The 27,747-nt window shown below is 45.0% G+C and overlaps 1 protein-coding gene across 2 annotated transcripts in view; it reads left to right on the forward strand.

Moving 5' to 3' along the window:
* The window catches only part of VPS53 (VPS53 subunit of GARP complex), a 122,096-nt gene extending 97,657 nt beyond the window's left edge, over positions 1–24,439 (forward strand). For both annotated transcript variants that reach the window (XM_065896732.1, XM_065896733.1), the window contains 5 exons: positions 4,988–5,136; positions 9,141–9,210; positions 21,841–21,978; positions 23,700–23,804; positions 24,269–24,439. In XM_065896732.1, the coding sequence (XP_065752804.1) occupies positions 4,988–5,136; positions 9,141–9,210; positions 21,841–21,978; positions 23,700–23,804; positions 24,269–24,439 (633 nt within the window). The remainder of the gene's footprint in view (positions 1–4,987; positions 5,137–9,140; positions 9,211–21,840; positions 21,979–23,699; positions 23,805–24,268) is intronic.
* Positions 24,440–27,747: the final 3,308 nt, after the last annotated feature.

Genomic DNA, 27,747 nt, shown 5'->3' on the forward strand with positions numbered 1-27,747 from the left:
GCCTGTGCTCCGAAACAAAGAGAGGCCACCGCAATGAGAAGGCCGCGCACTGCAACGAAGAGTAGCCCCCCCTCGCCGCAACCAGAGAAAGCCCGCGTGCAGCAAGGAAGACCTAATGCAGCCAAAAATAAAATAAATTAAAATAAATAAATCTATTAAAAAAAAAGAAAGAAAAGTTATACAAATTCACCTTCCCATTGGCCTAGCAGTGAATGGGAAAAAAAAATCTACACCTATATCATCTTCTTTTAATATTTATTTATTTTGTTATTTTGGCTGCTCCGGGTCTTAGTTGTGGCACGTGGGATCTTTGTTGCGGCATGCGAACTCTTAGTTGCGGCATGCATGTGGGGTCTAGTTCCCCTATCAGGGATCAAACCCGGGCCCCCTGCATTGGGAGCATGCAGTCTTACCCACTGGACCACCAGGGAAGTCCCTATATATATATATATCTTCTTAGAGCCTTTTTTGCTCCACTTTCTATCCTGGGTCTTCTTGGTTTTCCTCCTGGAGTTAAGGAACGTGTATCCCTGAGCAAAGAGGTGAGGAGAGTCATCCTTTCCTCCCCCTCTGCACCACCATCACCGCCACTACATCGTCTACTGTGGACAAGCTCATTCTGTACGTAGATTTTGCTTGCCCCCCAGATCCCTCAGCGAATTTGAAGTTCATTTCAGGTGGTAACACTTCTTTTGGAAAGCAACGTTGTAAAGTGGAAAGAACATGGACTTTGGAGTTAGTCAGACTAATATCTAGATCTCAACCATTCGGACTTACCAGTTATGCTTCATTAGACCAGCCCCTTATTGTCCGCAAGCCTGTCTTATCTGTAAAGGAGGAGTAAGAATACCTTGTTCGCTGCATAGTCATAAGCAGTAGGTTCATAGGAAGATGTCAGTCATCGTGCTTGGTGCACAGTAGGTGCTCGACAGATGTTCCCTCCTCTTTTTTATTCCCCCCACAGTACTTGGTTCAGTGCTGTACATGGGGAAGGTGCCTAGAAACATAGCACACGCTTGTTCTATGAGTAAAAGTAGCCCCGGCAGACATGAGAGTGTGCGCGTGTGCATGTGTGCATGCCTGGGGCCAATGGCCCAGCAGCCTAACCTGTAGCACTAGACTCTGATTACCTGCAGTGTTCCCAGACGCCACATGTCTGAATCCGTGCTCTGTACAGCTCTAGTCCCGTAATCAAGATGAGTACTTGAAAATTTGAATTCTCACTTAAGGAAAATCGGTTTCTTAGGAGACCCCTTTGTAAGTTTTACACAGCCATGGAGAAACACAAGTTCCATGGTAAACTAGTGTGGAGCCCTGTCCTCTGATCAGTGGATGGGTCAGAATTCTCTGCTCCTGTGGGTTCTCGCCAGGAAGAATGAGCGTCTCCCCGACCCTCCCTGTGAGGTGCAGCCTCACACTCCTCCCCAGGTGGCAGAAACCACGGGCGCTGGCGACGCCCCGGGCCTCACAACCTCTCCCTCAGGCCAAGCGTGGGGTCCCACAGGCTCTGGCATTGTCATCTTGACCCTTTCCTTGCTTGCTGTTTCTGTCACCCCTACATCTTAGTCACCGCTTCTTTTGCAAACTGTTTTTCTTGTTTACATAGCACCAGTGGTATTCAACCCCACCCCACCTTCTAAACAAAAAGTGCAGAAGGAAAAACTTGAAGTATGGAGGGGTAAATTTTAAAGGTCAGATGCAAGGTTCATCTGAAAAAGTTGGAGTCTTACTTCGACTGATGGCTTTTCAGGATGTTTGTTCTTCCAGTGCAAGCTACTGTTTGTGTCCCTTTTGGAAAGAGAACTTTGCTTGATCCCTGTGTATTTCATTAGCTTCTCCGTGAGAAACTAGGCTCCCCTTGAACTAGGGCCAGTTGAGTGCTTTGTTCTTTGTTTTCTTTCTTTTAAATCATTTGTTAACAAGTGTCTAGGAAGTGGCCTCGTATAGTGCTTGGGCTTTAGATGGAGCTGGGCTGCCTCCACTCTGCTGTTGACTAGCTGTGTGACTTCGGGCAGGTGACCTCTCCTCTTTGAGCTTTTTGGGTCTCCTCAATAAGACCGCTGTGAGGAAGATGACGTCTGAATAGTAATGAGATGATGTTTGCAAAGTGCCAAGCCAAGCAGCCTGCACACGGTAGGCCCTGATTTAGGTATATTGGGTCATTCGAGTTACAACCCAAACCCCAAGTCATTGGGATGGGTGATGGCAAAGCATCCATCCTAGGCAGTGGCTGGACAGCATCACCGCTGACGATATTTTGTTCATTTTTTAGAAAATAGTCCGAGCAATGTCAACTTTCATTGTTTTCCAGTACTTTAAATTCTTTTCTTACTTCATAAAGCTGACTTAAATTTAAACTTGGGAATCTACTTGCCTTTTGCCAATACTTCCTTTAACTTGACCGGTGGAGTCCTAACTGGCTTAAGTATTAAGGCAAATCCAGTCTTTTCACACCGATTCCCAATGTGGGCACGTATTGACATGGCCGGTGGTGATCAAGAGGAGATAGCTCTCCAGCGGGAACTTGAACTCCCACACCGCACACTCCGTCTTGCCCCGGAGCTGCTTTGGAACCGATGACAGGACATGTCACCACCTCCCTCTGTGGTCGTCTTCTGTCGATGGAGAACCGTTGCGCGTAGATAATTGTTTATGAACTTTTTGAGCTGTTGAAACCTAAACTGCTGCCGACTTGGAAAACAGTGGTCGTTACTATGGACGAGCTTTGCGTCGGGTGGAGGGGTGGTGCGTCCCGCTGTCTACCCAGTTGACTGTGCCATCCCGGGGCCTGTGCTCCCGAGCCGCTGCCGAGCTGGGAGCAGAAGATGAAGCGTAGGTGCTAACAGCACCTGCCAGTTCTGGCCTCAACCCTGTGCGCTCATTTAAAACCCCCTAGGATGTTCCTTGCTTGGATGGGTCACATCTCTAAAATCAGATGGAAAAAGAAGCCTCTTGAATAAAATAGAGGAAAACATTACACATAGCCAAGGAATTAGAATATAAAGTCAGTTCATATTAGACTTTACTACCATCTCTCCATTCTTCATTTTTATTTTTTTCCCAGTAAAAGAATTAGAGACCCTTTTCTTTCTGGAGCCTCACGAAAGAAAAGCTTGCGTAAGACTTCGTGTGCCTGGGCCTTGGTTTTCTTATCTGTAAAATGAAGACGGAGGTGCCTTCCTGCTTTGCCATGGTTCTGTCCTTGCACAGACTGAAAGCTTTCAGGATATAAATATCTGCTGACTTGAAGAAACATTAGGGTAAAACATAGAGTCATTTGAGCTTCCCAGGAGCTGGGGGATCATCCATGTACAATATGATTCTTTTAAACAAGTTCTCTCAGGATTGAATTTTTCCTTTCCCCAAGAGCTCTATAAAAATAGTATTTTCTTGCCAGAGACATCAAGGCCTCAGAACTACTGCCCTCGTTCTATGAACGTGTTACATGGTTTGTGTTTGGCTTAGGGTCTTTTTATCAGACAGCCCGGCTCCGTTCTGAGAGGCTGACTCAGCAGAGCCCCAGCGCGGGGCAGGCTGGGAGCTGGTAAGACCTCCCTTCTCCCATGTGTATCCGAGGCGGAAGCAGTATCACACCACTGCTTCTTTCTCCCTTTTACTGTACGTGCTTTCCGAGCATTTTCCCTAGTTCTCCTCAGGTTGTGAGAACTTAAGCCCAGCAGGTCTCTCGTTTTTATTCATGGCCTGGTCAGGGGTCACACAGGGCTTCTCAGTGATGCCCATCTCCCCCGCACCTGCCATCTACACAGTCCCTGCCCTGTTCCCCATGGCACTGTCTTAACCTATGACCTGCCCCTCGTGTTTGCCAGAGATCCTCTTCCCTTCCCCTTGATTGAAATCCCACATAACCCCAAAGGCTCTAGGAGTAAGAGTCTGATGTTTGATTATGGAAATTTTCAATTATATCCAAAAGTAGAGAAAATAGAAAAGTAGAAGAAATAAGCCACCAAAAAGCAGAGAAAATAAGCTGCAAGGATATAATGTACAACACAGTGGATATAGCCAATATTTTATAATAACTATAAATGGAGCATCACCTTTCAAAACTGTGAGTCACTCAGAAACCAACACAACATTGTAAATCAACTATACTTTTTAAAAGTTGTGAGTTGCTATATTGTACATCTGTAACTGTTGCTGTATTATACACCTGTACAATACACCTGTATTGTACAGCAACTATACTTCAGAAAAAATAGAGAAAACAATATAATGAACCTCATGTACCCATCACCCAGCTTCACTAATCTTGTTTCATCTGCTCCTCCCAGCACTAGATTATTTTGAAGCAAGTCTCACAGGTCATATTGTTTCTAATTTCCTTTTAAAAAAAAAAAAAAGAAAGAAATCTCCAATTTGGGACTTCCCTGGCGGTCCAGTGGTTAAGACTCAGCCTTCCAATGCAGGGGGTGCGGGTTCAATCCCTGGTTGAGGAACTAAGGTCCCACATGCTGCAGGGTACGGCAAAAAAAAAAAAAAAAAAAAATCCCCAACTCCTCCCCGTGTACCTGAGAGAAGGGCATTCCAGGTTTCCTTTCGTGTGGCCCAGCCACCTCTCGGGTTTCCCAAGCTGCCAGCCTGGTCAGAAGTAGACGTCCCTCCCCTGTCCAGCCACAGCCCCTTTCAGGTGGAGCAGCTCGTAGAAGAATACGATCCAGTTCATCTGCCTGGTGAGGGTTCGTTTAGAAAGAAGATGGCACTTAGATGAGGAGGGAAGGCTGTTTCAAGCCTGAGAGGGACAGGGTAGGAAAAGGTACACTTCACTGTCAGGGAAAAGGTGGGCTTACTTGTTTCTATTCATGATTAGCTCCTATAGACAGGGAGAGACAAGCACCCCCAAGACAAATCAGCCTCTGTGACAGCAAGTCACGGGCTCATTTCCACCACCCCTGCCCCTTCCTTGCTAAGAGGCAAGGCTATCCTCCAGCAGAGGATCTAAAGGCTTGTCCCGCCCTGTCTCCATTTTCAGATGCAGTGGCAGAATGTGGAGCATGTTGGAGACCAGAGCCCCTACGTCACCTCTGTCATTCTTCACATTAAACAGAACGTCCCCATCATCCGTGACAACCTGGCTTCCACGCGGAAATACTTCACACAGTTCTGCATTAAATTTGCAAAGTAAGTCCTGGAACATCCTCACCGCTGGGTTGTTCTGAATGCCATGCTGACCACCAGCATGCACCCGATCCAGGTGTCCCCACCGTCCAACTAATTTTTTTGTACCCCAGAGAAGCATAATAAACTAAATTTGCTACTTAAAGTCATAAAGAACAGTAGCAGCCATACAGTCATCCTCATTAAGACAGACAGAAGTGAGTGGGGAGCTCCTGTCATTTGAATTATGTGGACATAATGGCACCCCTGCCTCCCCCCAGGTTTGGGTAATGAAAATTATTTTTCAACATTTCATGTATGTATTTTGTGTCTCCAGCTAGATGATAAGCTTTTTAAGGGTAGGAACCATGAGTTGTTTCTTTTGAGCCTTGTCTTACTCCTTCCTCATAGCGCTCGTTACTGTGGCTGCTGGAATATATCCACTTGTGGACATGCATGAGCCCAGGGAAGGTACTAGAAATCGGGGAGAGCAAGTCAGGGAGCCAGTCCATTGCCAAGTAGGTGCGTGCGTGTCTTCCTGCCACGTCCTCCTGTGTGGCCATTTCTGCCTTGTTTTAAAGAGGGGAAATGGTTTGGTCCCTTGACAGTCAGCATCTGGCTATAGCACTGTTTCTCTGGAGACCGGACACCGTGGAGGGTCAGTACCTCCTCTGACCAAGTATCAAACAAGCATTTTGGCAGACTTCGCAGGCGAGGGCCTCAGGAAGATGGGCCCAGTCCCAGCTACTGAATTTAGGTTGTTCTCATCCAAGTCCCAAAGGGTGATTTAGGGCTCCAAGTTTCTGTCTTCCCCAGATCTCTCCCAATTTGTATTCAATTAAGGCTTTCCCTCACAAACGAATCCCTAAGGAGCAACAGTTATGGAGTGGCTTGTGGCGTAAGCTTCAGTTCCCAGTTTGTCAGGCAAGGCTCGCGTGGCCTCTCCCGGGAGGCATTGACATGTGCGGGGCGGCGGGTGGGCCAGGAGCTGACACCCCTCCACTCTCTGGGTGCTCCTTAGCGCGTGTTGAAAGCATTGCTGATAAATCACACTGTGACGCTCCCCGTAACCCCGGGTAGAAACAGCGTCTCTATAAAAATTGGCCGTGGCCAAGAACCTCCAGTGCGATGCACAGGGGTCTGACGGAGCTAATGTTAAAGTGAGTCAGGGATCCACTTACTTACCTAGTCCCGGCGTCCGCCTCACATTCTCTCACAGCCCTTTGCTTTCATTACTAAGCCCATATTGGGTGAGCTGGGAAGAGGATGCCCACCTCTCACATCTGGAAAAGTTTAACCTGTGATCTCATTTAATCCCCGGTACCCTCTCATCATTATAAACTCCCAGCTGAAGGCCAGAACCCTCAGATGGGGGCTGTGAGAAAACCCTCCTCCAGCCAAGAACGATAACTGCCGCCCCTGCAACGGCCTGGAGGAGCCTCTGGCAGTTACGCTGGAACTCTTCCCACAAAGACATGTCCCTGGTCCCTGTATCTTCCCCACCCCACCCCTACAGTCTAGCACACAGAGCCAGTTCAAGGGCACGATCAAAGCCTACTCTAGTGTGAAGTAGTTTAGGTTATAAACTGTGTGCGTCATTGCCATTAGTCATAATGCAATCTCACACCACTTGGCTCTGGTTTAGAGCCCGAAGGGTCCCTTCCACACAGGCCCTTGTCCTCACTCCCTCCTGATCAATCGGCAGGCATTCCCGTAGATGTGATATCTGGAGCTGACATCTCTTTCCTTTTAACTTCCCTTCTCATCTCACTAATGCAAAGCCTTAGATGTTTCCTTTTGCCTCCACTGGGTCTCTGAAGCAACCACAGTCTCTCCTGTTTAGTCATCAGGATCACCCCGCTGATTGAAACCACTGTTTGAACCATAAGCGACTTCCCTCATCCACTCAGCTGATTCTCCTCCATTCAGTCATGGAGATGATAGATCTCTTACTAGTGGTTGGAGGGATAAAATCAGAAGTGTTAAAAACGTCCTGGTACCATGCTGACGTTTAGAAAGTGTTAGCTGTTACCGTTCTTATTTCTTATTTCTTATTTATTCAGCGTGCAGTCAGTTGAGCGCCTGCTGTGTTCCAGATGCAGAGTTAAGTGCTTTGGCTTAGTAGACGTGGTCCCTATCTGCATTTGCCTTACGGTCAAGTGGAGGGAAGTAGACGTGTAAGCAAATAAGTGTAACAGAGTAGGTTACGTATGAGGCTAGAGGTCTGTGAACTCTGAAGAGTATGGTGGAGGTGACTGAGGAAAGGCTTCATAGGAAAGCTGGCCTTGAGCAGAGTCTGGGAGACGTGCGTGCACTGACCTGCAAGGCCGTGGGGAAAGGCGTTCCGGGCAGAGGGAGCAGCGTGAGCAAGTGCACAGAGGCATCAAACAGCCTCTGCAGAGTCGTGGGATCTGCAAGTGGCCCAGCCCGCTTGAAGCACAGCGCACCAGGGCTTAGCAAGATGGGGCTGGGGAGAGAGAGTCAAGACAGCGAAGGAAGGCCTGTCTGCAGCCATTGCGAGAATTGTAATCAGGGGAGCGTCTTGATCATATTTGCATCTGAAATATCGATAAATCTCTTTGGCAGCTGATGGATTAGAAATGATAAGGCCGAAGGCTAGGAGACCAGTTAGGAAACAACTGAAAGAGCTCTAGTGAGAAAGAGAAGGGCAGCGGCAGGGGGATGGTCAGGAGGGTTGGGTGTGGGCATTCAGGGAAGAGCTGGGAACTGATTGGATAGTGGAGTTGAGGGCAAGGGTACGGTTTCTGACTTGGATGACTGGGCAGAGGAGATCCAGTCCCCTGAGCCTGGTTTTGGGGTGGGGCTGAGTCTTGGATATGCCGGGGTCGAGGTACTGGTGCCATGCCAGTGGGATGTCCAGTAGGCCACTGGATAGCAGAGTGGGCACACGCATTCTGGAAAAGATGTGGAGAGAGCAGGGCGTGGCGAGCGCAAGCCTGAGAGGAGCATTGGAAGAGGGAGGAGAGGGAGAGGCTGGCCAGGCTTCACCTCGACCTCCAAGTCCTTTGTTGCCATGGTCCTCCCTTCGTCGTGGGCCCTGTGTTCTCCCGGTCAGCTCACTCTGAATCTGGCCTGATTATAGGCATTTCTCGTTCCCACATCTTCTGTTCTGCACCAGTACAACTCAGCCTTCCCTACACAGGCCTCTGCAGTTTCTTTTCTAAAAAGCCCTCCTGACCTATTAAAATCATATTCTCCCTTTCCCCAAACCAGCATCATCAATCTACCTGGCCCAGGTTGCCCTTCAGTCCCCAGTAAACTTTTTGGAGATCATGTATTTTGTTCCCTGATCTGACAGTTACTCCCTTAGCTTTTATGTCCTATTTTTTGCATTTAAGATCGCATAACTACCTCACGTATATTCGACTATCTTTATCTATTAGGATGTTTTCAGCTACTAGTCATAGAAGCCCTGACTCAGACTGACCTAAACAGAGGTGAATTTTTTTTATTTCATATAACCAAAGTCCAGAGATAGGACATATCCAAAGATGATTGCCTCAGTGGTTCAGCAATGTCATTAAGGACCCAGGTTCTTTACTTACCCTTCTCTCCTTGGGCCTGGCTTCATCCTTAGAACAGTGGTAAAATGTTAGCTCTAGATGTTAAATCCAAACACACGAATACCCTAATGAAGAAGAGAGACTTGCCCCAGCCGTGCAATGAAGTCCTTCCCTCCAGCTGGCTTGGATCACAAGCCACGTCAGCACCAACGACAGTCACCAAGGGACCCCAGGCTCTGCCTGTCTGAGGCTGATTAGAATTCACCCCTGTAGTTTAGGAGGGATCAGCTTTTCCCCAGCATCCCAAGGCCAGATTTACCTAAATAAAACCAGGGCTACAGTTAGAAAGAAAAAGAGTGGATGCTTGTAGGCCACAGTAGTGTCTACTTTAATTCTCAGCTTTCTTGTAGAAGGAAGTGGGGCCTTAAAAAAAGAAAAAATGTTTCTGCAGTTCTTTACCAAAGAGAATATAAGCCTAATTTGTCACTTCTTTTTTATCCACAGCTCCTTCATTCCCAAGTTCATCACCCACCTCTTCAAGTGCAAGCCAATTAGCATGGTGGGAGCAGAACAGGTAAGACGGAACTGGGATAGGACTGTTCCTTATGGCTTTTGTCGTAGATCAAACTGCGTAACTTCCTAGTACAGAGCTGCTGTGGAGAAGTAAAATCACTGATTTCCCTGTTTGAGGACAGAAGGACGACCTGGCAGCTTAAATTATTCATCCATTTATTGAAAACATTTTCATTGAGCACCTCCTAAGGTGTTTGTCCTTAGACAAGTTGCTTAACCTTCCAGGGCTTTAGTTTCTTCGGCTATAAAATGGGGATACTCACAGCAGCGCCTCTCAGGGTAGTTGTGAAGATTAAACAAGATAATGCACTGAAGTGCTTGACCCGATGTCAGGCATATGAGAAGCCCTCAGCAAATGCCAGCTGTTACTACTGATAGTTTGTTTCCACTGTCAGTGCCCATCTCCCCACATAGAAACATCTAGTTGATGCTTGCCGCGGGCTGTCTGGCTGACCAGCTTAGCAGAGTCAAAAGTACTGTCTCAGCAAACTTCCTGGGAGGTTGCGTGGGTTCAGACACTGACCGACTGTGTCTGAGTGTAGAATTTCAGTGTTTGGAAATTCTTACCTCTTGCATGTCATAAGCACAGAACGAATTCTGTCCTCGGGAAACAGCAGAATAATGCCCCAGCACGCCCAGTTTCATTAACTCATGTTTATCGGGAATCCACTCTGTTCACTTTTGTGTGTGATAGGAGAGGACGCGGAGTGATTGCTCTCTGTGTGTCTGAGAGAAGCTTTAGATTCTCAGTTACTAGGTTTCTGTCTCTAGACTTGATGAAGCCACTGGAACACAAAGTTGACTCATTGGGAGCATGTTTCCATGAGTTTGCAGCTCTGCCCAGGCCTTACAAGCTCACTTGGTGTCCAGTAGCATGGTATTTTCGTATTGTCACATGAACCCAATGTCATATCTATTTTCCTCAGATTTTCTCTTCTTTAAAAGAATGTTAAAATAATCAGCTCAGACTTCAAAGCCCGCACCTTCAGAAATATATCAATTTGGCCAGTATTTACTTCTGCTTTGAGAGGCGAATGAGAAAACCATCTGTGAAACTGGTGTTTTACTTTCTCAGACCCCAGACAAATAGGAGTGGGTGACAGGAGAGCATAGATCTCAACAGGCCCAGCCTGGGGGAGGCCGTGGGTGAGAACTAAAAGCAATGTGGACCTTGGAGGATTCCCACGTGAAGTTCAGGTTTAGCTTGGGTCCGTTCTTGCCCTGAGTACCTGGCCTTAGAAACCCAAGCAGTCATGGAGCTGGAGGCGTGATCAATCAGGCAGCAAAACCATAGGAACCAAGAAGTTAACAAAGAGAAGTTCACAGATTAAAACAGATTCTGGGGCTTCCCTGGTGGCGCAGTGGTTGAGAGTCCGCCTGCCGCTGCAGGGGACACGGGTTCGTGCCCCAGTCCGGGAAGATCCCCCATGCCGCAGAGCGGCTGGGCCCGTGAGCCATGGCCGCTGAGCCTGCGCGTCCGGAGCCTGTGCTCCACAACGGGAGAGGCCACAGCAGTGAGAGGCCCGCGTACCGGAAAAAAAAAAAAACAGATTCTGCTGCAAGTCTTGCAGCGGCTGTAATCCAAATTTAAACGAAAGCTGTGAGAGTCAAAGCAAAGACTGAGGCCTAATCTCAGATGCCTCTGCTTTGCCACAGAAGTACTAGATCCTAAATTTAGACTACATTTTAATACTTGTGCCAAAAATAGGAAAGGAGACATTTTCCTGCTCTTGATTCTCTTCCTGATTACTGTATAAAGTAAATTATTTCTCTTTGGGCCCCAGAGTCCACTTGAGCAATTGCAAGGGCATGTGGAACTGAACCATACCAGTATTTGTAATGCTGCTTGCTAGTTTGTGATTTTCAGAGTGTCTTGTGGGATTTGCAGGGTCATTAATTAGTCTTTTGGCCACAGTATCTATGACCGAGCACACAGTAGAAAAGGAATCCAGGGACTTCCCTGGTGGCGCAGTGGTTAAGGATCCGCCTGCCAATGCAGGGGACACAGGTTCGGGCCCTGGTCTGGGAAGATCTCATATGTCGCGGAGCAGCTAAGCCCGTGAGCCACAACTGCTGAGCCTGCGCTCTAGAGCCCACGAACCACAACTGCTGAGCCCACATGCCACAACTACTGAGGCCCACGTGCCTAGAGCCCATGCTCCGCAACAAGAGAAGCCACTGCAATGAGAAGCCCGCGCACTGCAACGAAGAGTAGCCCCCACTCACCGCAACTAGAGAAAGCCTGCGCGCAGCAACGAAGACCCAATGCAGCCAAAAATAAATAAATACATTTATTTAAAAAAAAAAAAAAAAGGAATCCATTTGCACAAACTACTTACCAGAGAGGAAGCAGCACATTGTAGTGTTGGGAAAAGGACCCTAAAACTTGGGGTCCGGTCCCTGCTCTGCTTTTAATGGTCCCTGTGATCATGAGCAGTTGCTTCCTTGCTCTGGACTCAGTTTCTTCATGTTTAAATAAGAGCCCTGAATCAGACTCTCCACACGCCTCCTTCTAGATCTGTTGTATTGTGGATCTAAAATATTTTGAGGGGACTTCCCTGGTGGCGCAGTGGTTAAGACTCTGCGCTCCCGATGCAGGGGGCCCGGGTTTGATCCCTGGTCAGGGAACGAGACCCCACATGCATGCCCACAACTAAGAGTTTGCATGCCTCAACTAAGGAGCCCACCTGCTGCAACTGAGACCCAGCGCAACCAAATAAATAAGTAAATATTTTTTTTTAATTCTTAAAAAAATAAAAATAAAATAAAATATTTTGAGCAATATGGTTCATGTCTATGAAATATAGACATGAACTATATTGCTCAGAATATTTTAGATCCATAAATATTTTCCTTTGAATTATCTTTATATACCATATTGACTTTTTTTATTGTGGTAAAACATACATAACATAAAATTTAACATTTTAACCATTTTAAGTGTACAGTTCCTAGTATTAAGTATATTCACATTGTTGTGCAAACGTCCACCATCTGCTTCCGGACCTTTTTCACCATCCCAAACTGAAACTCCCTTCCCATTAAACACCAGCTCCCCACCCCTCCTGCCCCGGCTGCTGGCAGCCACCCTTCTCCTTTCTAGCGCTCTGAATATGACTGCTCGAGGGACCTCCTATAAGTGGAATCATACAGTATCTGTCCATTTGTGTCTGGCTTATTTCACTCAGCGTGCTTTCAGGGTTTATTCATGTTAGTATGCTTCAGAATTTCCTTCTTTTTAAGGCTGAACAGTATTCCATCACACATGTTACCACATTTTGACCATATTGACTTTTTTAAAAATAAATTTACTTATTTAGTTAGTTTTTAAATAACGTGATTTTTTTTTAACATCTACATTTCTTTCTATTCATTCATTCATTTATTTATTTATTTTTGGCTGCGTTGGGTCTTCGTTGCTGCACGCGGGTTTTCTCTAGCTGTGGCGAGCAGGGGCTACTCTTCGTTGCGGCGCGTGGGCTTCTCATTTCAGTGGCTTCTCTTTGTTGCGGAGCACAGGCTCTAGGCGCACGGGCTTCAGTAGCTGTGGCAAGTTGTGGCACGCGGGCTCAGTAGTTGTGGAGCACGAGCTTAGTTGCTCTGCGGCAGGTGGGATCTTCCCGGACCAGGGCTCGAACGCATGTCCCCCTGCGTTGGCAGGCGGATTCTTAACCACTGCGCCACCAGGGAAGTCCCTAAAGACCTTTTTGAATCTCTTAACTACCCAACTGCTCACTTTTCTCTGTTTCATTAAGCTCTGGCCCGTCTTGATTTTTATGAGGCCATCCTTCCCACTGAGAGCTTGAAGCCTCTTCTGTCACCCAGTCAAAAGGGTCCTCCCTTTGTGCCACACAAAGAGACAGGCACAGCCACTCTCCACAGGGGTTTACAAGGGTCGCCAGGGTCCTGGAGATGGGGAGACCGAGCCAGCTCACGAAAGAAATGAATCAGTTAATGAAAAGCAATATTGCCATAAACATCACACTTAATGGTCAAATATAGAAAGATTTTCTCTTGACATTAGGAACAAGACAAGGATGTCTGCTGTCACCATTTCTATCCCACATTGCCCTTGAAGTCCTAGCCAGAACAATAAGACAAAAAATAAAAGAAAGTTTTAAAGAAATAAAAGGTACACAGATTAGAATGGAAGAAACAAAACTGTCATTTTTCACATTTCACAGAGAACGTGATTGTGAATGACAATATCCAAAAGAATCTACAGACAAACTATTAGAATATAAATTTAGTAGGGGTGTGAGATATACGGTCAGTATTTAAATTATTTTTAATATTTGCATATAACAGCAACAAACAATTTAAAATGAAAAATTTTTAATGAAACCATATACAGTAGTGTTAGGAGACATTAAATAGCTAGGAATAAGTCTATTAAAAAATGTGCTAGTCTTTTACACAGAAAATGATACAATATTAAGAGACATTAAAGAAGACCTTTAAAATGTCAGGAAAGCTCATGTTCATGTATTAAAGGACTCAGTATTTTTACTTATTTATTTATTTTTTTGCGGTACGCGGGCCTCTCACTGTTGTGGCCTCTCCCATTGTGGAGCAACAGGCTCTGGACGCGCAGGCTCAGCGGCCATGGCTCACGGGCCCAGCCGCTCTGCGGCATGTGGGATCTTCCCGGACCGGGGCACAAACCCGTGTCCCCTGCATCGGCAGGTGGACTCTCAACTGCTGCGCCACCAGGGAAGCCCAGGACTCACTATTTTTAAAATGTCAATTTTTCCAACATTAATCTCTAGTTGCAGTAAAATCCCAGTAGGAGTGGGGTGGATGTGGGTGTGAATGGGAATTGATAAGTTGATTCTAAAAGTTGGATGGAAGTGCAGAGACCAAGAATAGCTAAAATAACTCTAAAGAAAGAGCAGAGAGTTGGAGGATTTAAACCTCAGGATACCAAGACTTATTTTAATGCTGAAGTAATTAAGCACACAGGGACAAATGGGCCAACAGAACAGAGTCAAGTTCAGAAATAGACCCACACATACATAGACACTTGATTTATGACAAAAACGGCACTAATTCAGTTGGGAAGGGATGGTCTTCTCAGTAAACAGTGCTGGGTAATTGAATATCCACGTGGAAAAAAAATTAATCTTGACCTTAACCACACACCACATAGGAAAGTCAGTTCCAGCAAGGATGTGGAGAAATTAGAACCCTCGTACACTGGAATGGAAAATGCTGCAGCCATTTTGGGAAGCAGTTTGGCAGTTTCTCACAATGTTAAACGTAGAGTTCCCGTGTAACCCAGCAATTCCACTCCTAGATAGAAACCCAAAAGAACTGGAAAAGTATGTTCACGCAAACACTTGTGCAGCGTTATTCATAATAGCCAGAAAGGAGAAACAACTCAAATGCCCATCAGTTGGTGAATGGATAAAGAAAATGGTTTAATCTTACAAGGGAATATTATTCAGCTCTAAATAGAAGTGAAATACTTACACATGCTACAACATAGATGAACGTTGAGAACATTATGCTAAGTGAAGGAAGCCACAGACAAAAGGTCACATAACGTATGATTCCATTTATACGGAATGTCCAGAACAGGCAAATCCACAAGACAGAAAGTAGACTAATGGTTGGCAAGGGGTGGAGGAGAGGAGGAAAAGAGATGTGATCGCTAATGGGTATGGAATTTATCTGTGGTGTGTTGAGATGTCTGGAACTGAATGGTACACTTTTAAAAGGTGAACTTTATGGTATATTGTATCTCAGTTTTTAAAAAATCAATTCCAGGTGGATTATAGCTCTGAAAGTGAAAGATAAGACAACAAAACTTCTGGAAGATAATAAGAGAATATTTTTATGACCGTGGGTTAGGCAAAGATTCCTTAACAAAACATTAAAAGTACCAATCATAAAAGAAGAGATTATTTGGAGTACTTAAAATTAAGGACTTCTTTTTCTCGAAAGACAAGCCATAGTAGCAGATGATATTTGCAATATATGTAGCGAAGTACTCATATTCTAAGTATATACGTTTAAAAATCTATTAACATATCACTTATATGTGGAATCTTAAAAGGAAAAAGAAAAAAAACCAATTTCATAGAAACAGGGAATAGAATGTTAGTTGCCAGGGGCTGGGGGAAGGGGGAAATGGGGAGATGTAGGTCAAAGGGTACACAATTTCAGTTCTAAGATGAGTAAGTTCTAAGGACCTAATGTACAGCATGGTGGCTGTAATTAATAATGTGGTATGATATACTTGAAATTTGCTGAGAGTGGATCGTAAGCATTCTTACCACATACACAAAAGGAGAGTTAATTATCTTGATCTTGGTTATCATTGCACAATATATATGTATATCAAATAATCACCTTGTACACTTTAAGTATATGCAGTTAAAGTGTATTTGTCAATTATTCCTCAATAAAGTTGAAAAAATTACTTTAAAAAACCCCTCAACAAATCAATTAGAAAAAGACGATCAACCAGTAGAAAAATGACAAAAGATTTGAATAGGCACTTCAGAAGGAGGCTCACCAAAAAAGCCAAAAAGCATATTAATCATCCAGGGAAATATAAATTAAAGTCACAATGATATTAGAATGGCTAAAATTCAAAAGGCCAACGATACCAAGTGTTGGTGAGGATGTGAAGCAACTGGAACTTTCATGCATCGCTGGTAGGAATGGAAATCAGCACAACCAAATTGGAAAACTATCTGGCAGTCTGTACTAAAGCTAAACATATGCTTACTCCTTGAACCGGCAATTCTGCGTAGATGCCACCCCAGAGAAATAAGGGTGTATGGCCACCAAAGGCATATACAGGAATGTTCATAGCACGTTAATGAGCAGTAGACGAGTTCTGAGTGACAGAAGGCAGAAGAGTGGTCATCTTTGTTAGGAAGGAAGGGAGAGCGTTGACTGGAAGAGAACCTGAGGGAGCCTTCTGGGATGCAAGAAATGTCTCATATCCTTTTTTTTTTTTTAATTTTTTTAAAATTGAAGTATAGTTGATTTACAATATTGTATTAGTTTCTGGTGTACAGCAGAGTGATTCAGTCATATATATGTATATTCTTTTTCATCCTCTTTTCCATTATAGGTTATTACAAGATATTGAATATAGTTCCCTGTGCTATATAGTAGAACCTTATTGTTCATCTATTTTATATATAGTAGTGTATATCTGCTAATCCCAAACTCCTAATTTATCCCCCTGCCCTTTCCCCTTTGGTAACCATAAGTTTGTTTTCTGTGTCTGTGAGTCTGATTCTGTTTTGTAAATAAGTTCATTTGTATCGTTTCATTTAGATTCCAAATATAAGTGACATCATATGATATTTGTCTTTGTCTGACTTACTTCACTTAGTATGATAATCTCTAGGTCCATCCATGTTGCTGCAAATGGCATTATTTCATTCTTTTTATGGCTGAGTAGTATTCCATTTTGCGTGTGTGTGTGTGTGTGTGTGTGTGTGTGTGTGTGTGTGTGTGTGTGTGTGTGTTGGCCAAAAAGTTCGTTCGGGTTTTTCAGTAACATCTTATATGCCACATCTCTTTATCCATTCTTCTGTCGATGGAGAAATGTCCCATATCTTTAATGAGGCAATAGGTGTATACATATGTAATAGTTTATCAAGCTATGTACTTGGTCTTTGTGTAGTTTACTGTATGAAAGTTACACCTAAATTTTAAAAAAAAGAAAAGAGGAAAGAAACTAGGCATGTCCTCACCTTGGTCCATCCATTCTTCATATCTGGAACTGTCTCCTCTGTGTCACCTCATTGAAACTTAGCATTGTATATATGGTCCTTTACCTTCTAGCAGTGGGCCTTTTATCTTGTCTACTCAAGGCTTCCATCACTGTGATAGTCATGATGACCCCCAAGAGTTGTAGGGGCTCTTTAAGAAGTAAACCCCTCAGAGCTTTCCACTGCTGGGTGATGACGCTTCCCAGGCATTGCATGCTGGCCAGATCTGCACCCCAGTAGCCCATCAAGAACATGAGCCACACCACCCCAAAATTTATCTCTGAGGCTCAAACAAATTTGGTGGATGGCCACCTCTTGCCCAATGCCTCATGCCTAAGGGGATGAACTTTCAGCTATTTTCAAAGATGAAAGCCAGCAGATTTTCATGATAAATGGGGCCTTTCACCTTCATTGCCCACAGACAGCTGCTAAGCCTATCAGACTAGCTCCCACCTTTTCTGACTGCATTACTTCTGGTAAAACCTGAGACGAAGATTTCCATCTGTACAGCTGTCTGGTGAGGACAAAATTTTATTGTGATTGGCCGGGAATTGAAAAAGTCCTATCTCTCAAAATATGGGAGACACTAGAGAGTTATGTCTGGCTCATTCAAAGCTCTTCCTGTCACTTAAGACTGTACAATTATTTATGCATATAATATATCTCTGGGAAATAGAAAGTACAGAAAAAACAGGAAGTATCCCCATAAGTTTTTAAATGATCATTGATCTTTTTTTTCCTGCTAGCAAATAATGCCAAGACATGCCTTTGATTTTGACAAGGCTCTGAAATTTTGCTGTATGGAAGATAAAGTTGAATCCTCACTAGGCCTCAAATAACATAGTGTGGGAAAAAAAGAAGAAGAAGAAAAAGATATAGTTTCAGTTAATAAAAGTATAGAAAATAATGTCAAGAATATCAACTTCCCACTCAGCTTAGTCAGATCTTAACATGTTCCCACATTTGCTTTAGATCTTTTTTATATAAAGTAAATCATTACAGTTATGGCTGAAGTCCCCCCTGGACCCTACCCTTCCTCTAGCCTCCCTACATGCCTAGAGGTAATCACTATTCTGATTTTGATTTTTATCATTCCTGTATATGTTTTGATATGTTACATGTGGATCTATTCACAAAAGATATATAATTTTGTTTTGCATATTTTTAAACTTTATACAAATGGTACTATACATATCATTCCCCACTTGCTTTTTTTTTTTTTTTTTAAATGAAAGCTTCTTTCTTTCTTTCTTTATTTTTGGCTGTGTTGGGTCTTCGTTTCTGTGTGAGGGCTTTCTCTAGTTGCAGTGAGCAGCGGGGGGGCCACTCTTCATCGCGGTGCGCGGGCCTCTCACTATCGCGGCCTCTCGTTGCGGACCACAAGCTCCAGATGCGCAGGCTCAGTAATTGTGGCTCACAGGCCTAGTTGCTCCGCGGCATGTGGGATCTTCCCAGACCAGGGCTCGAACCCGTGTCCCCTGCATTGGCAGGCAGATTCTCAACCACTGCGCCACCAGGGAAGCCCCCCACTTGCTTTTTTTGCCCAACATAATGTTTTCTGAGATTTATCTATGTTGTTATAGGTTGTTTGAGTTCACTCATTTTAACTAAAATATCATATTCCATTGCACGAATACCGTTGATGAGCATTTAGGTTGTTTCCAGTCTTCTGCTTTTACAAACAGTGGATACAGGGAACCGTTTTTTTTTTTGTTTGTTTTTTTACATAGGCAAGAATTTCTCTAAAGGATATGAGTGCTGTGTTATGGGTCATGCACAATATGTAGCCTTTTCAGATTGGCCTTTTCACTTAGTCATGTGCATTTAAGTTTCCTTCATATCTTTTTTTTTTTGTGGCTGCGTTGGGTCTTTGTTGCTGTGTGCTGGCTTTCTCTAGTTGCGGCGAGTGGGGGCTACTCTTCATTGTAGTGCGTGGGCTTCTCATTGCGGTGGCTTCTCTTGTGGCGGAGCACGGGCTTTAGGTGCGTGGGCCTCAGTAGTTGTGGCGCAGGCTCAGTGGTTGTGGCTGGTGGGCTCTGGAGCACAGGCTCAGTAGTTGTGGCGCATGGGCTTAGTTGTCCCTAAGATTCCTTCATATCTTGATAGCTCATTTCTTTTTAGCACTAAGTAATAATCCATTGTCTGGGTGTGCCACGGTTTCTCCATTCAGCTACTGAAGGTTATCTTGTTTGCTTCCAAGTTTTGGCAATTATGAATAAAGCTGTTAAAAACATCCATATACAGGTTTCTGTGTGAACATAAGTTTTCAATTCTAGACAAATAACGAGTAGCATGATTGCTAGATTGTATGGTTAGAGTATGTTTAGTTTTAATATAAGAAGCCACCAAACTGTCTTCCAAAGTGGCTGTAACATTTTGCATTTCCACCAGCAACTAATGAGAGTTCTGTTGCTCTACATCCTCACCAGCATTTGATGTTGTCAGTGTTCCAGATTTAAGCCATTCTAATAGATGTATAGTGGTATCTCTTTGCTGTTTTAATTTGCATTTCCCTGATGACAAATGATATGGAGCATCTTTTCAAATGCTTATTTGTCATCTATATATCTTCTTTGGTGAGGTACCTGTTAAGCTCTTGGGCCCATTTTTTAGTTGGGTTGTTTGTTTTCTTATTGTTGAGTTTTTCTTAAAAAGCTTTGTATATTTTAGATAACAGTCCTTTATAAGGTGTATCTTTTGCAAATGTTTTCTCCCAGTCTGTGGCTTGTCTTCTCATTCCCTTGACATTGTCTTTTGGATAGCAAAAGTTTTTCATTTTAATGAAGTCCAGTTTATCAATTATTTCTTTCACAGATCATATCTTTGGTGTTATATCTAAAAAGTCATCACCATACCCAAGGTCATCTAGGTTTTCTCCTATGTTATCTTCAAGGAGTTTTATAGTTTTGTGTTTTACATTTAGATCTGTAATCCATTTTGATTTAGTTTTTGTGAAGGGTGTAAGGTCTGTGTCTAGATTCCCTTTTATTTTTATTTTTTGAACATAGATGTCCAGCCTGTTCCAGCACCATTTGTTGGAAAGACTGTCTTTGTTCCATTGAATTGCCTTTGCTCCTTTGTGAATGACCAGTTGACTATATTTGTGTGGATTTGTTTCTGGGCTTTTTCTTCTCAGTTGATCTATGTGTCTATTCTTTCACCAGTACTAAACTGTCTTGATTAGTATAGCTTTATTTTATTTTATATTTATTTATTTATTTGGCTGCACTTGGTCTTAGTTGTGGCACACAGGATCTTCGTTGCCATGTGCGGGATCTTCATTGCAGCATGCAGGATCTTTAGTTGTGGCATGCGGGATCTTTTAGTTGTGGCATGTGGGCTCTTAGCTGTGGCATGCGGGATCTAGTTCCCTGACCAGGGATCGAATCCAGGCCCCCTGCATTGGGAGTGTGGAGTCTTAACCACTGGACCACCAGGGAAGTCCCTACTGTAGCTTTATTATAAGTCTGGAAGTTGGGTAGGATCAGTCCTCCAACTTTGTTCTTCTCCTTTAATATTGCGTTCGCTATTCTGGGTCTTTTGCCTCTCCATATAAACTTCAGAATCAGTCTGTTTCAATACCTCACCATTTTTTGAGAGCAATATTTCCCTCTGTGTTATCCCAAGTAAAACATTGATGGCTTCTCCAAATTTTTGTACCATTGTCAAAATTATAATCACCATGTCCATTAAGTTAATAGTGTTTCTCATTAATGAGTTTGTCTTATCTTTAGTCATTAATTCTCCTGTCCATAGCAAAGTACAGGGAGAATGAGAGAATTCAGGGTGTCCTAAGGCCTGAAGGGATACCATTCCACCCCTGCTTGATATAATTATGAAAAGTTTTCTGAGAGGAGCAGGCAGTGGTAGATACAGCAAGCCCTGTCCTGAACATAAGGTTGACCATCAGAGTTCCAGTAGTGAGACTGTCACCCTACTGCTACCTTTGTCTGGTTGGTGGGCATGTGATTCCGTTCTCTTACACTGTCTGAACAGGCCAGTGTATATATGCCATTTCTGTGCCTGCAGTTGGTGGGCAATCAGGAAAGCTGATGGCCTTCCAAATAATTGGCATCCAAGAGGACCAAAAAAAAAAAAAAGAAAGAAAGAAAAAGACAGTTTGTTGCCAAGATACTGATGTTAAAATTTGATTTAATCTCCTACATCCTCACTAGTATCCAGAGAAATCCAAAATAGAGCAGTGCGGAATTACCATTTTTTGCCTGTTGAATACGCAAAATTTTTATGGCAGTTTTCAGTGCTGATGTGGGTGCGGTCTGCACTATGTAAATAGGTACATTCCATTAAGAAAGCAGTTCAGGATATGTAAGAGGAGCCTTCCAAATGTCCTTATCCTTTGATCTGTCCCAAAGACTGTCTCCTAAGGAAATGCCACTGATAGACCTAGAATTATATCTACACAGCTGTTCATTACAGTATTTGTTATTTATAATAATAAAAATCTAGAAACAAAGTATAGGGGAATGATTAAAAATATTAAAGTTACACACACACACACACACACACCATAGAGTACTGTATAGCCATTAAAAATCATGATTTTTTTTAAAGACTGCCAAGATGGGAAAATAGAATTCAAAAAACCTCATGTATTAAGTGGAAAAACCAGGTTGTAAAACTGTCTATACGGTATAACTCTAGCATGTTATACACACACACAAGCTGGTGGGAATGATACCACACTGAACTGTGACATCTTATTATTTTTTCCTGGGTCGTAGTAATTATAACTCATGTTTTTCCTTTTATGTTTGTTCATTCGTTCATGAGAACGTATTACATTTAAAATCAGGAAGATGTTATTTATCAGTGTGCGTACACCAGGTATCGTGTCCCTGTGAAGTGGCTGGTTCTATTCTGCTCTGTTCCCTCAGCTGCTGCTGGACACCCACTCCCTGAAGATGGTCCTGCTCGATCTGCCTTCCATCGGCTCTCAGGTGGTGAGGAAAGCCCCAGCCAGTTACACAAAGATCGTGGTGAAAGGCATGACCCGAGCGGAGATGATCCTCAAGGTGGGGCTTGTGTCTTCCTCGGGGTTTCGGTTAAAGGGCCTGGTTATCTGATTGTTTATTCCAAGGAGTACTGCGTACTAGTCTTTGAAAGCACAGGTTAGGACCTGTGCCCATCAGTCCTAAAAGATTGTCCACATTCTTAGGCTGAACCAGACTTCGGCTTCATCAGATATTGTTGAAAGTCAGTGCACTGTCACTGGGGGGTCAGTAATTCTATCTGACAAATGAATTCTTCATCATAGTGGGATTCTCTTGTAATAAGATTTGACCAAGATTGGAGGTTGGGTGGCGTTGTCACTGTGAATCAACGTCTAAGTCAGGGATCTCTCTGCTTCTTAGCAGGAATTTCTGGCCCAGCTATCAGTTACTCAGGTCCACGTAAGGCTCTTTGGCGCTCTGAACTCTGCCACTTCATAGGAACTCTGAACAGATGTTGCATAACTGATTCTAATCAGCAAATGGGTTTTCTAAAGCCCCATTTAATAAAATATACATGGGGTGATGGTGCTGAGAACGTCTGAAGCCTTGAGCTCCTGCCTATGATTTCCATCTGGATGTGTCAAGGGGAAAGGGGGCCTATTGGGGAGGGGAGAGAAGGCTGAAGAAAAAATGGAACTGTCAGGGGATGCTCTTAGAAGGCCAGGGCCTGCAGGCCCTTCAGGTCTGTCTTCAAACAGAATGACTCAAATGATGGAGGAGTGAAAAGTAGCGACAGGCCCTGACGTGGGTGGGACCAGGTGAGGGGCCCACACAGACCTCAGGCTTTGGCCTGAGGAAACTGGAAGCAGGCTAATCCATTTCTTCCCTAGCTGGTTTACTCACCAGGGTGGAGAGCAGGGTTTAGAGAGAATTTCTGAGTGAATACTCCTTACCAGTCTGAGTCATATTCTCAGAAATTCAAAACAAAACCAGTCTGCTGGCCCGCGCGTGCCACAGCTACTGAGCCTGCTTGCTCTGGAGCCCGCGCGCCACAACTAGAGAGAAGCCTGTGCATCGCAACGAAAGATCCTGCGTGCCGCAACTAAGACTCGACGCAGCCAAATAAATTAATTAAATAATTTTTAAAAATTAAAAAGAAAATTGAAGCAATGGTTGCCTCTGGAGGAAAAAAAAACAGTCTGCTGGAGGAAGGAAATCAGACGCCACACTGAAAACCAAATGGCAGTGAATGTGAGGGTTGCGATGCCATTGCTTTCCTGCTGTTGGTATATGAATTGGATGTAGTTAAATGAAGTTCCAGATTTGAAGTCTTGAAAAGACTGAGGCTGTTCTAGGGTTTTGTTTTTGAGAAAATGCACTTAATCCAGTGCCTTTTGAGGCCATCCTTCGGGAACAGTGATACATCAGGACAGAAGGAGCAGGTACCACGAACCTACGAAATGTCTCAAACAGGGGACCCTGCCGCAGAGTGTTTCCCGTGGTCCTGCGACTCCCCCCAGGCCCTCTGAGTTAGAACCTTCAGAGGAGGGACATAGGAAGGTGTACTTAAGAAGCAATCCAGGTTACATTTATGATTTAGGAAGTTTAGGAAGCATGGCTCTAACTGAATGTCGAGGTGAAACAGGCTGTCAGGACATTTCTGGGTTTGCAGCTGCTGCTGCCACCTAAGGAGATCGTGCAGAGTCCGTTCTGTGATCGGCCTGCAAGTGAGGAAAGATAATCCCCGGCCTCCGATCACGAGTGTTCCCGGCAGGCCTACTCTCGCCTCTCTCCCTCGGTAGGTCGTGATGGCCCCTCACGAGCCGTTGGTGGTGTTTGTGGACAACTACATCAAACTCCTGACGGACTGCAACACAGAAACCTTCCAGAAGATCCTGGACATGAAGGTTGGCTCCGCGTTTTGTTTTGTCCCCGGGCGCCTTCTTCTCACGCTCGGTGGTTAACTGGGGGATGGGATATGGGCCCCCGGGAGCTATCTCAAAGTGCCCGTGCCTGGCCCAGGCTGCACACCCAGCTCTCAGAAGCCTTTTAAGGAGGAGGAGGAACCGGGGCCTGTGAATGTCCCCGTTCTGATGGTGCCCTGGCGCCCAGCAGAGAGCCAGGCTCAGCGGGATTGCAGTGGAGAGGAAGCTACCCTCCTGCATCCTGCTGCCTGTTCTCCGCCCTCTCAGCTCCTTCTCCCTCCTCTCCTATTGCCTCTTCCTCTGATTCTCTCCCAGGCTGCTACCCGGGGCTGGTATCTCCCTGAAGAAAGCCTTAATCCTCAGCCCGGTGAATACCAGCTATTGCGCTTGCCCTCGGGCCCTTCGGGCCAGAGCTGACGTCACCCTCCTTTCTCTCTCCACCTCAGGGGCTGAAAAGGAGCGAGCAGAGCAGCATGCTGGATCTCTTCCGCCAGAGGCTCCCCGCGCCGCCCTCAGGGCCCGAAGGCTCCAGCTCTCTGTCCCTCCTGGCTCCAACTCCAGAACAGGAGTCATCTCGCATCCGCAAACTGGAGAAACTAATTAAAAAGAGACTGTAGGAGCGTCCAAGGGGCACTTTTCCCCCAGCCAGTGACACCCCCCCCACACCAGCACCCAGATCTCCGGAAGCCCCCCACCTCTCCTGTGCTTCCCCGACTCTCAGATCATCAGTCTTGAAACTTGCTGGGGCATTTGGGTCATTCATATGTTTCTCCCATGTCCTGTCTTAATTCCTGTCCTAATCGGAGAAGACGGGTAACAGCCAGATTATAAAAAGGCAGTCGAGATGGTCCCTGATTCTTGGAGCAGAGGTGGCTGGGGGTGAAGGTTCCGTGTGCTTCACTTGCTGGTCCCGGGCTGCCCCCGACTGGTCCAGTTGTCGCTGACTCTGTAGCCTCACCCCCGCAGACACATCCTCTGGCATGTGGTCCTGTTCCTTTCCATGCTTCTATCCCAGCACCGTGGGTGAGAAAACCTGGAACTCACCCCTTCCTCCGCATGCAGCTGTGTGAGATTCCCTCTGCGGCCGGACCGTTAAGAGATGTCGTCTGGGCTTGGCTCTAGGGCCCAAGTTATGAAGTGGAAGATTACAGGTGCGACGGAAGAAAGAGCTGTGGCCTTTAGCTAAGCCCTAGTAGGGAAAGCTGGCTAAATAAGAAAAGCGCTGGAAGGGCAGGGAAGGGGCTGGGGGGGCACGTGGGCAGCTCAGTCGATAGATTTCACTCTGCCCAGATAGCCATGGTGTGGCTCTGGTAAGGTTATCCAGCCCGAGCTAATTGAGGTTAACATCCTCTTCCCACTCTTGAAAGAAGGGATGATGGGCCCATCTCCAAACAGCCACTTCAGCCATCTGTCCTCGGCCTGGGAGCTGGAAACCCAGTGGACTCCCACACCTGGTTCTTGTCACTCTCAGTGTTTACAGATCCACACTTCTCTGTGTGTTTCATCATAAGGAGTCATTTTCTGGAAGTCTCCATAATGGCGTTGAGATGTCAAGCTGCTGTTCTGCACCCCGGGTGGTGGTCACAGCCAGGGAAGTTGCTTTCTTGATTTATTACACAGTCAGTAAGCTCCCAGGAGCCAGCAGAAGTCAGTAGGAGTTACGTTGAGTGTCTCGTTGATGGGCGCTGCATGCCCTGTGTGCGTCCTGTACAGACAGAGCATGTTTCTCATCTGGGGGGGTCTGCATCAGAATCACCTGGGGCTCTTTTTTTACAAGTACAGATGTATGGAGATTGTGAATCAGTGAAGTCTGGAGTGGGGCCCAGCATCTAGGTTTAAAAGTTCCATAGGTGATTATAACGCTTACTTCTTGTGAAGAACCACTGTAACAGATATTTGCTTTATTGAAGGGTTCCTATTGCACATTTTCATAACTGTATATTCTTTCTGACTCTAAGCAAGTGTAATTACTGTATAACTGAGCTGGTACCCAAATGGTAAAGGTTTTTCTTTTTGCTGATAGCCAGCAGCTTGAGTTTTGAATTCGTGTTGGTGGTAGGGACCGTGGCAGAAATCATGCTGTCCCCATACTGACTAGGATTCTTCTTGGTTTGATGATCAAGCCCCAAACAGAAGGTTTATTTATTACTGTCACTTTGAAATAATATATATAAAGGAGCACTCATGGATACAAACAGTAGCTAACAACTCTTATTCAGCTAAATTATATAGATACTGTACCGGTTCCTTCCCTCCGCTTTCTCTAGCCCCTTAAAAAAAAAAATCTTAAAGTCACCTTATGTGGTTAAAATAAATATTCGTAATTTATAATTGATAAAGCGTTCACTGCTGTTTTTACTCTGGACAGACTTCCTGATTGCTCGTTAGAGGTGCCCAGGCTGGAGAAAGTTCTGTTTGGATCATAACAGGGAAACGGGAACCACCATGGACGGGGTGTTTTGACCTCCAAATTCAGTTCTGGAATTGAAGCTAACTGTTGCCACGCCTCCCTCTCTTGAAGAACAAAGACCCAGTACCTGGGGCTTTCCCAGGAAAGGGCACCGACTTTCTCATGCCTCGGGCAGCTCCTCGGTGCAGGTGGAACAGGACCGAAAGCAGACGTCCAAGGGCCAATGTAAGAGTGACGGGCAGGCAGGGCGAGCGAGCCGGGGATGCAGGGGATGCGACACCAGCCCATCCTGAATTGCCAGTGGACAGGGAGTCCTGGTCCCCCGTTTACAGAACGCTAGGGAAAATGCCACAAGTTCACAGCTGGAAATGTAATTCCTCTCTCTAGGAAGAGAAATCTCCAAAATAACCAACTTGCTTGAGCGTGAAAGCAAGTGTTTCACACTTCTCGTCTCCTCCAAGTCAGATTGCTAAAAATAAAATCCTTAGAACTGTGTTGGGCCATTTAAACAATAGCCTTGGAAACACGGACACATGAAAAGCTGGCGTGCAGAAAGAGTACTGTTAGGTTTTACACAGTAAAGAAACTCTTCCAGTCTCTTTCTAGTATTTATCAAAATAGATAAGCCCCCTGGACCCTCAAGGTATCGATTCCTGAAAATAAAGGGATTGCTTTTTTGTGTAAATATCATTCATTTTTCTCCCATCTGGAAGTGATTTCGTGGCGCATATCGCAGCATAAAATACTACAGTTAATTAAAGCATTACTGGATGTCATTTGCTAGGATGTATTTCCTCACTGTTGACAGAAAACAGAACAGGCTATGGGAAAAAATTAGCGAGCCCGTGAAGCCCGGGCTCCCCTCTCGGCATCTGCCCTTCTGCCTGGTGAAGATGCGCCCATTCCCTGACAGCACGAAACCAGAATGTGATGTTCCTCAGCGAGGTCCCAGCATGTCCAGCGGTGGTGGAAGCCCTCTGTAAATAGGTATAAAGCGTTCTGCTTCTGATTTGGAATCCTCCCTGTGCTCCGAATTTCTACCCCGTTAACTTTCCCTTCTCCACCTCCCGGCTCCAATCACAGCCTGCTTCTCCATGTGACTGCCAGAGGCCTTCTGTCCGTGCACAGTAAGTCAATCCGGTTTCCTTAATAGCTGGGTGGGCATTTTGCAGCGAACCTCTGGGGAAGTCTGATGTTCCCCTCAGCCCTGGAAAGTCTGCGGCAGCACTTCCATTAGGTTGGCTTCAAGATCATTCCCTAGTTTCCATTCTTTATTTTCACCAGCTCACCACATCGGTAGGGTAGCCAGAAATCCATCTGATGAGAAAAGAAACATTTCCGTACACCCCACCCAGAAGAACGCTGCCAGACGATTGACCCACCAGGTTCTCTTCCTTCTCACATACATAACCAGGTAAGTAGAGGGATATAAAGAATGTGTCCGTTTGAAACAAAAGCAGTTTTCAGAATCCATGAAAGGGGGCGGGGGCTGCGTATAATTACCAGGGCGGTGAA

This window comes from Phocoena phocoena, chromosome 19 (genome assembly GCF_963924675.1).
Source record: "Phocoena phocoena chromosome 19, mPhoPho1.1, whole genome shotgun sequence".
In the NCBI taxonomy this organism is placed as follows: domain Eukaryota; kingdom Metazoa; phylum Chordata; class Mammalia; order Artiodactyla; family Phocoenidae; genus Phocoena; species Phocoena phocoena.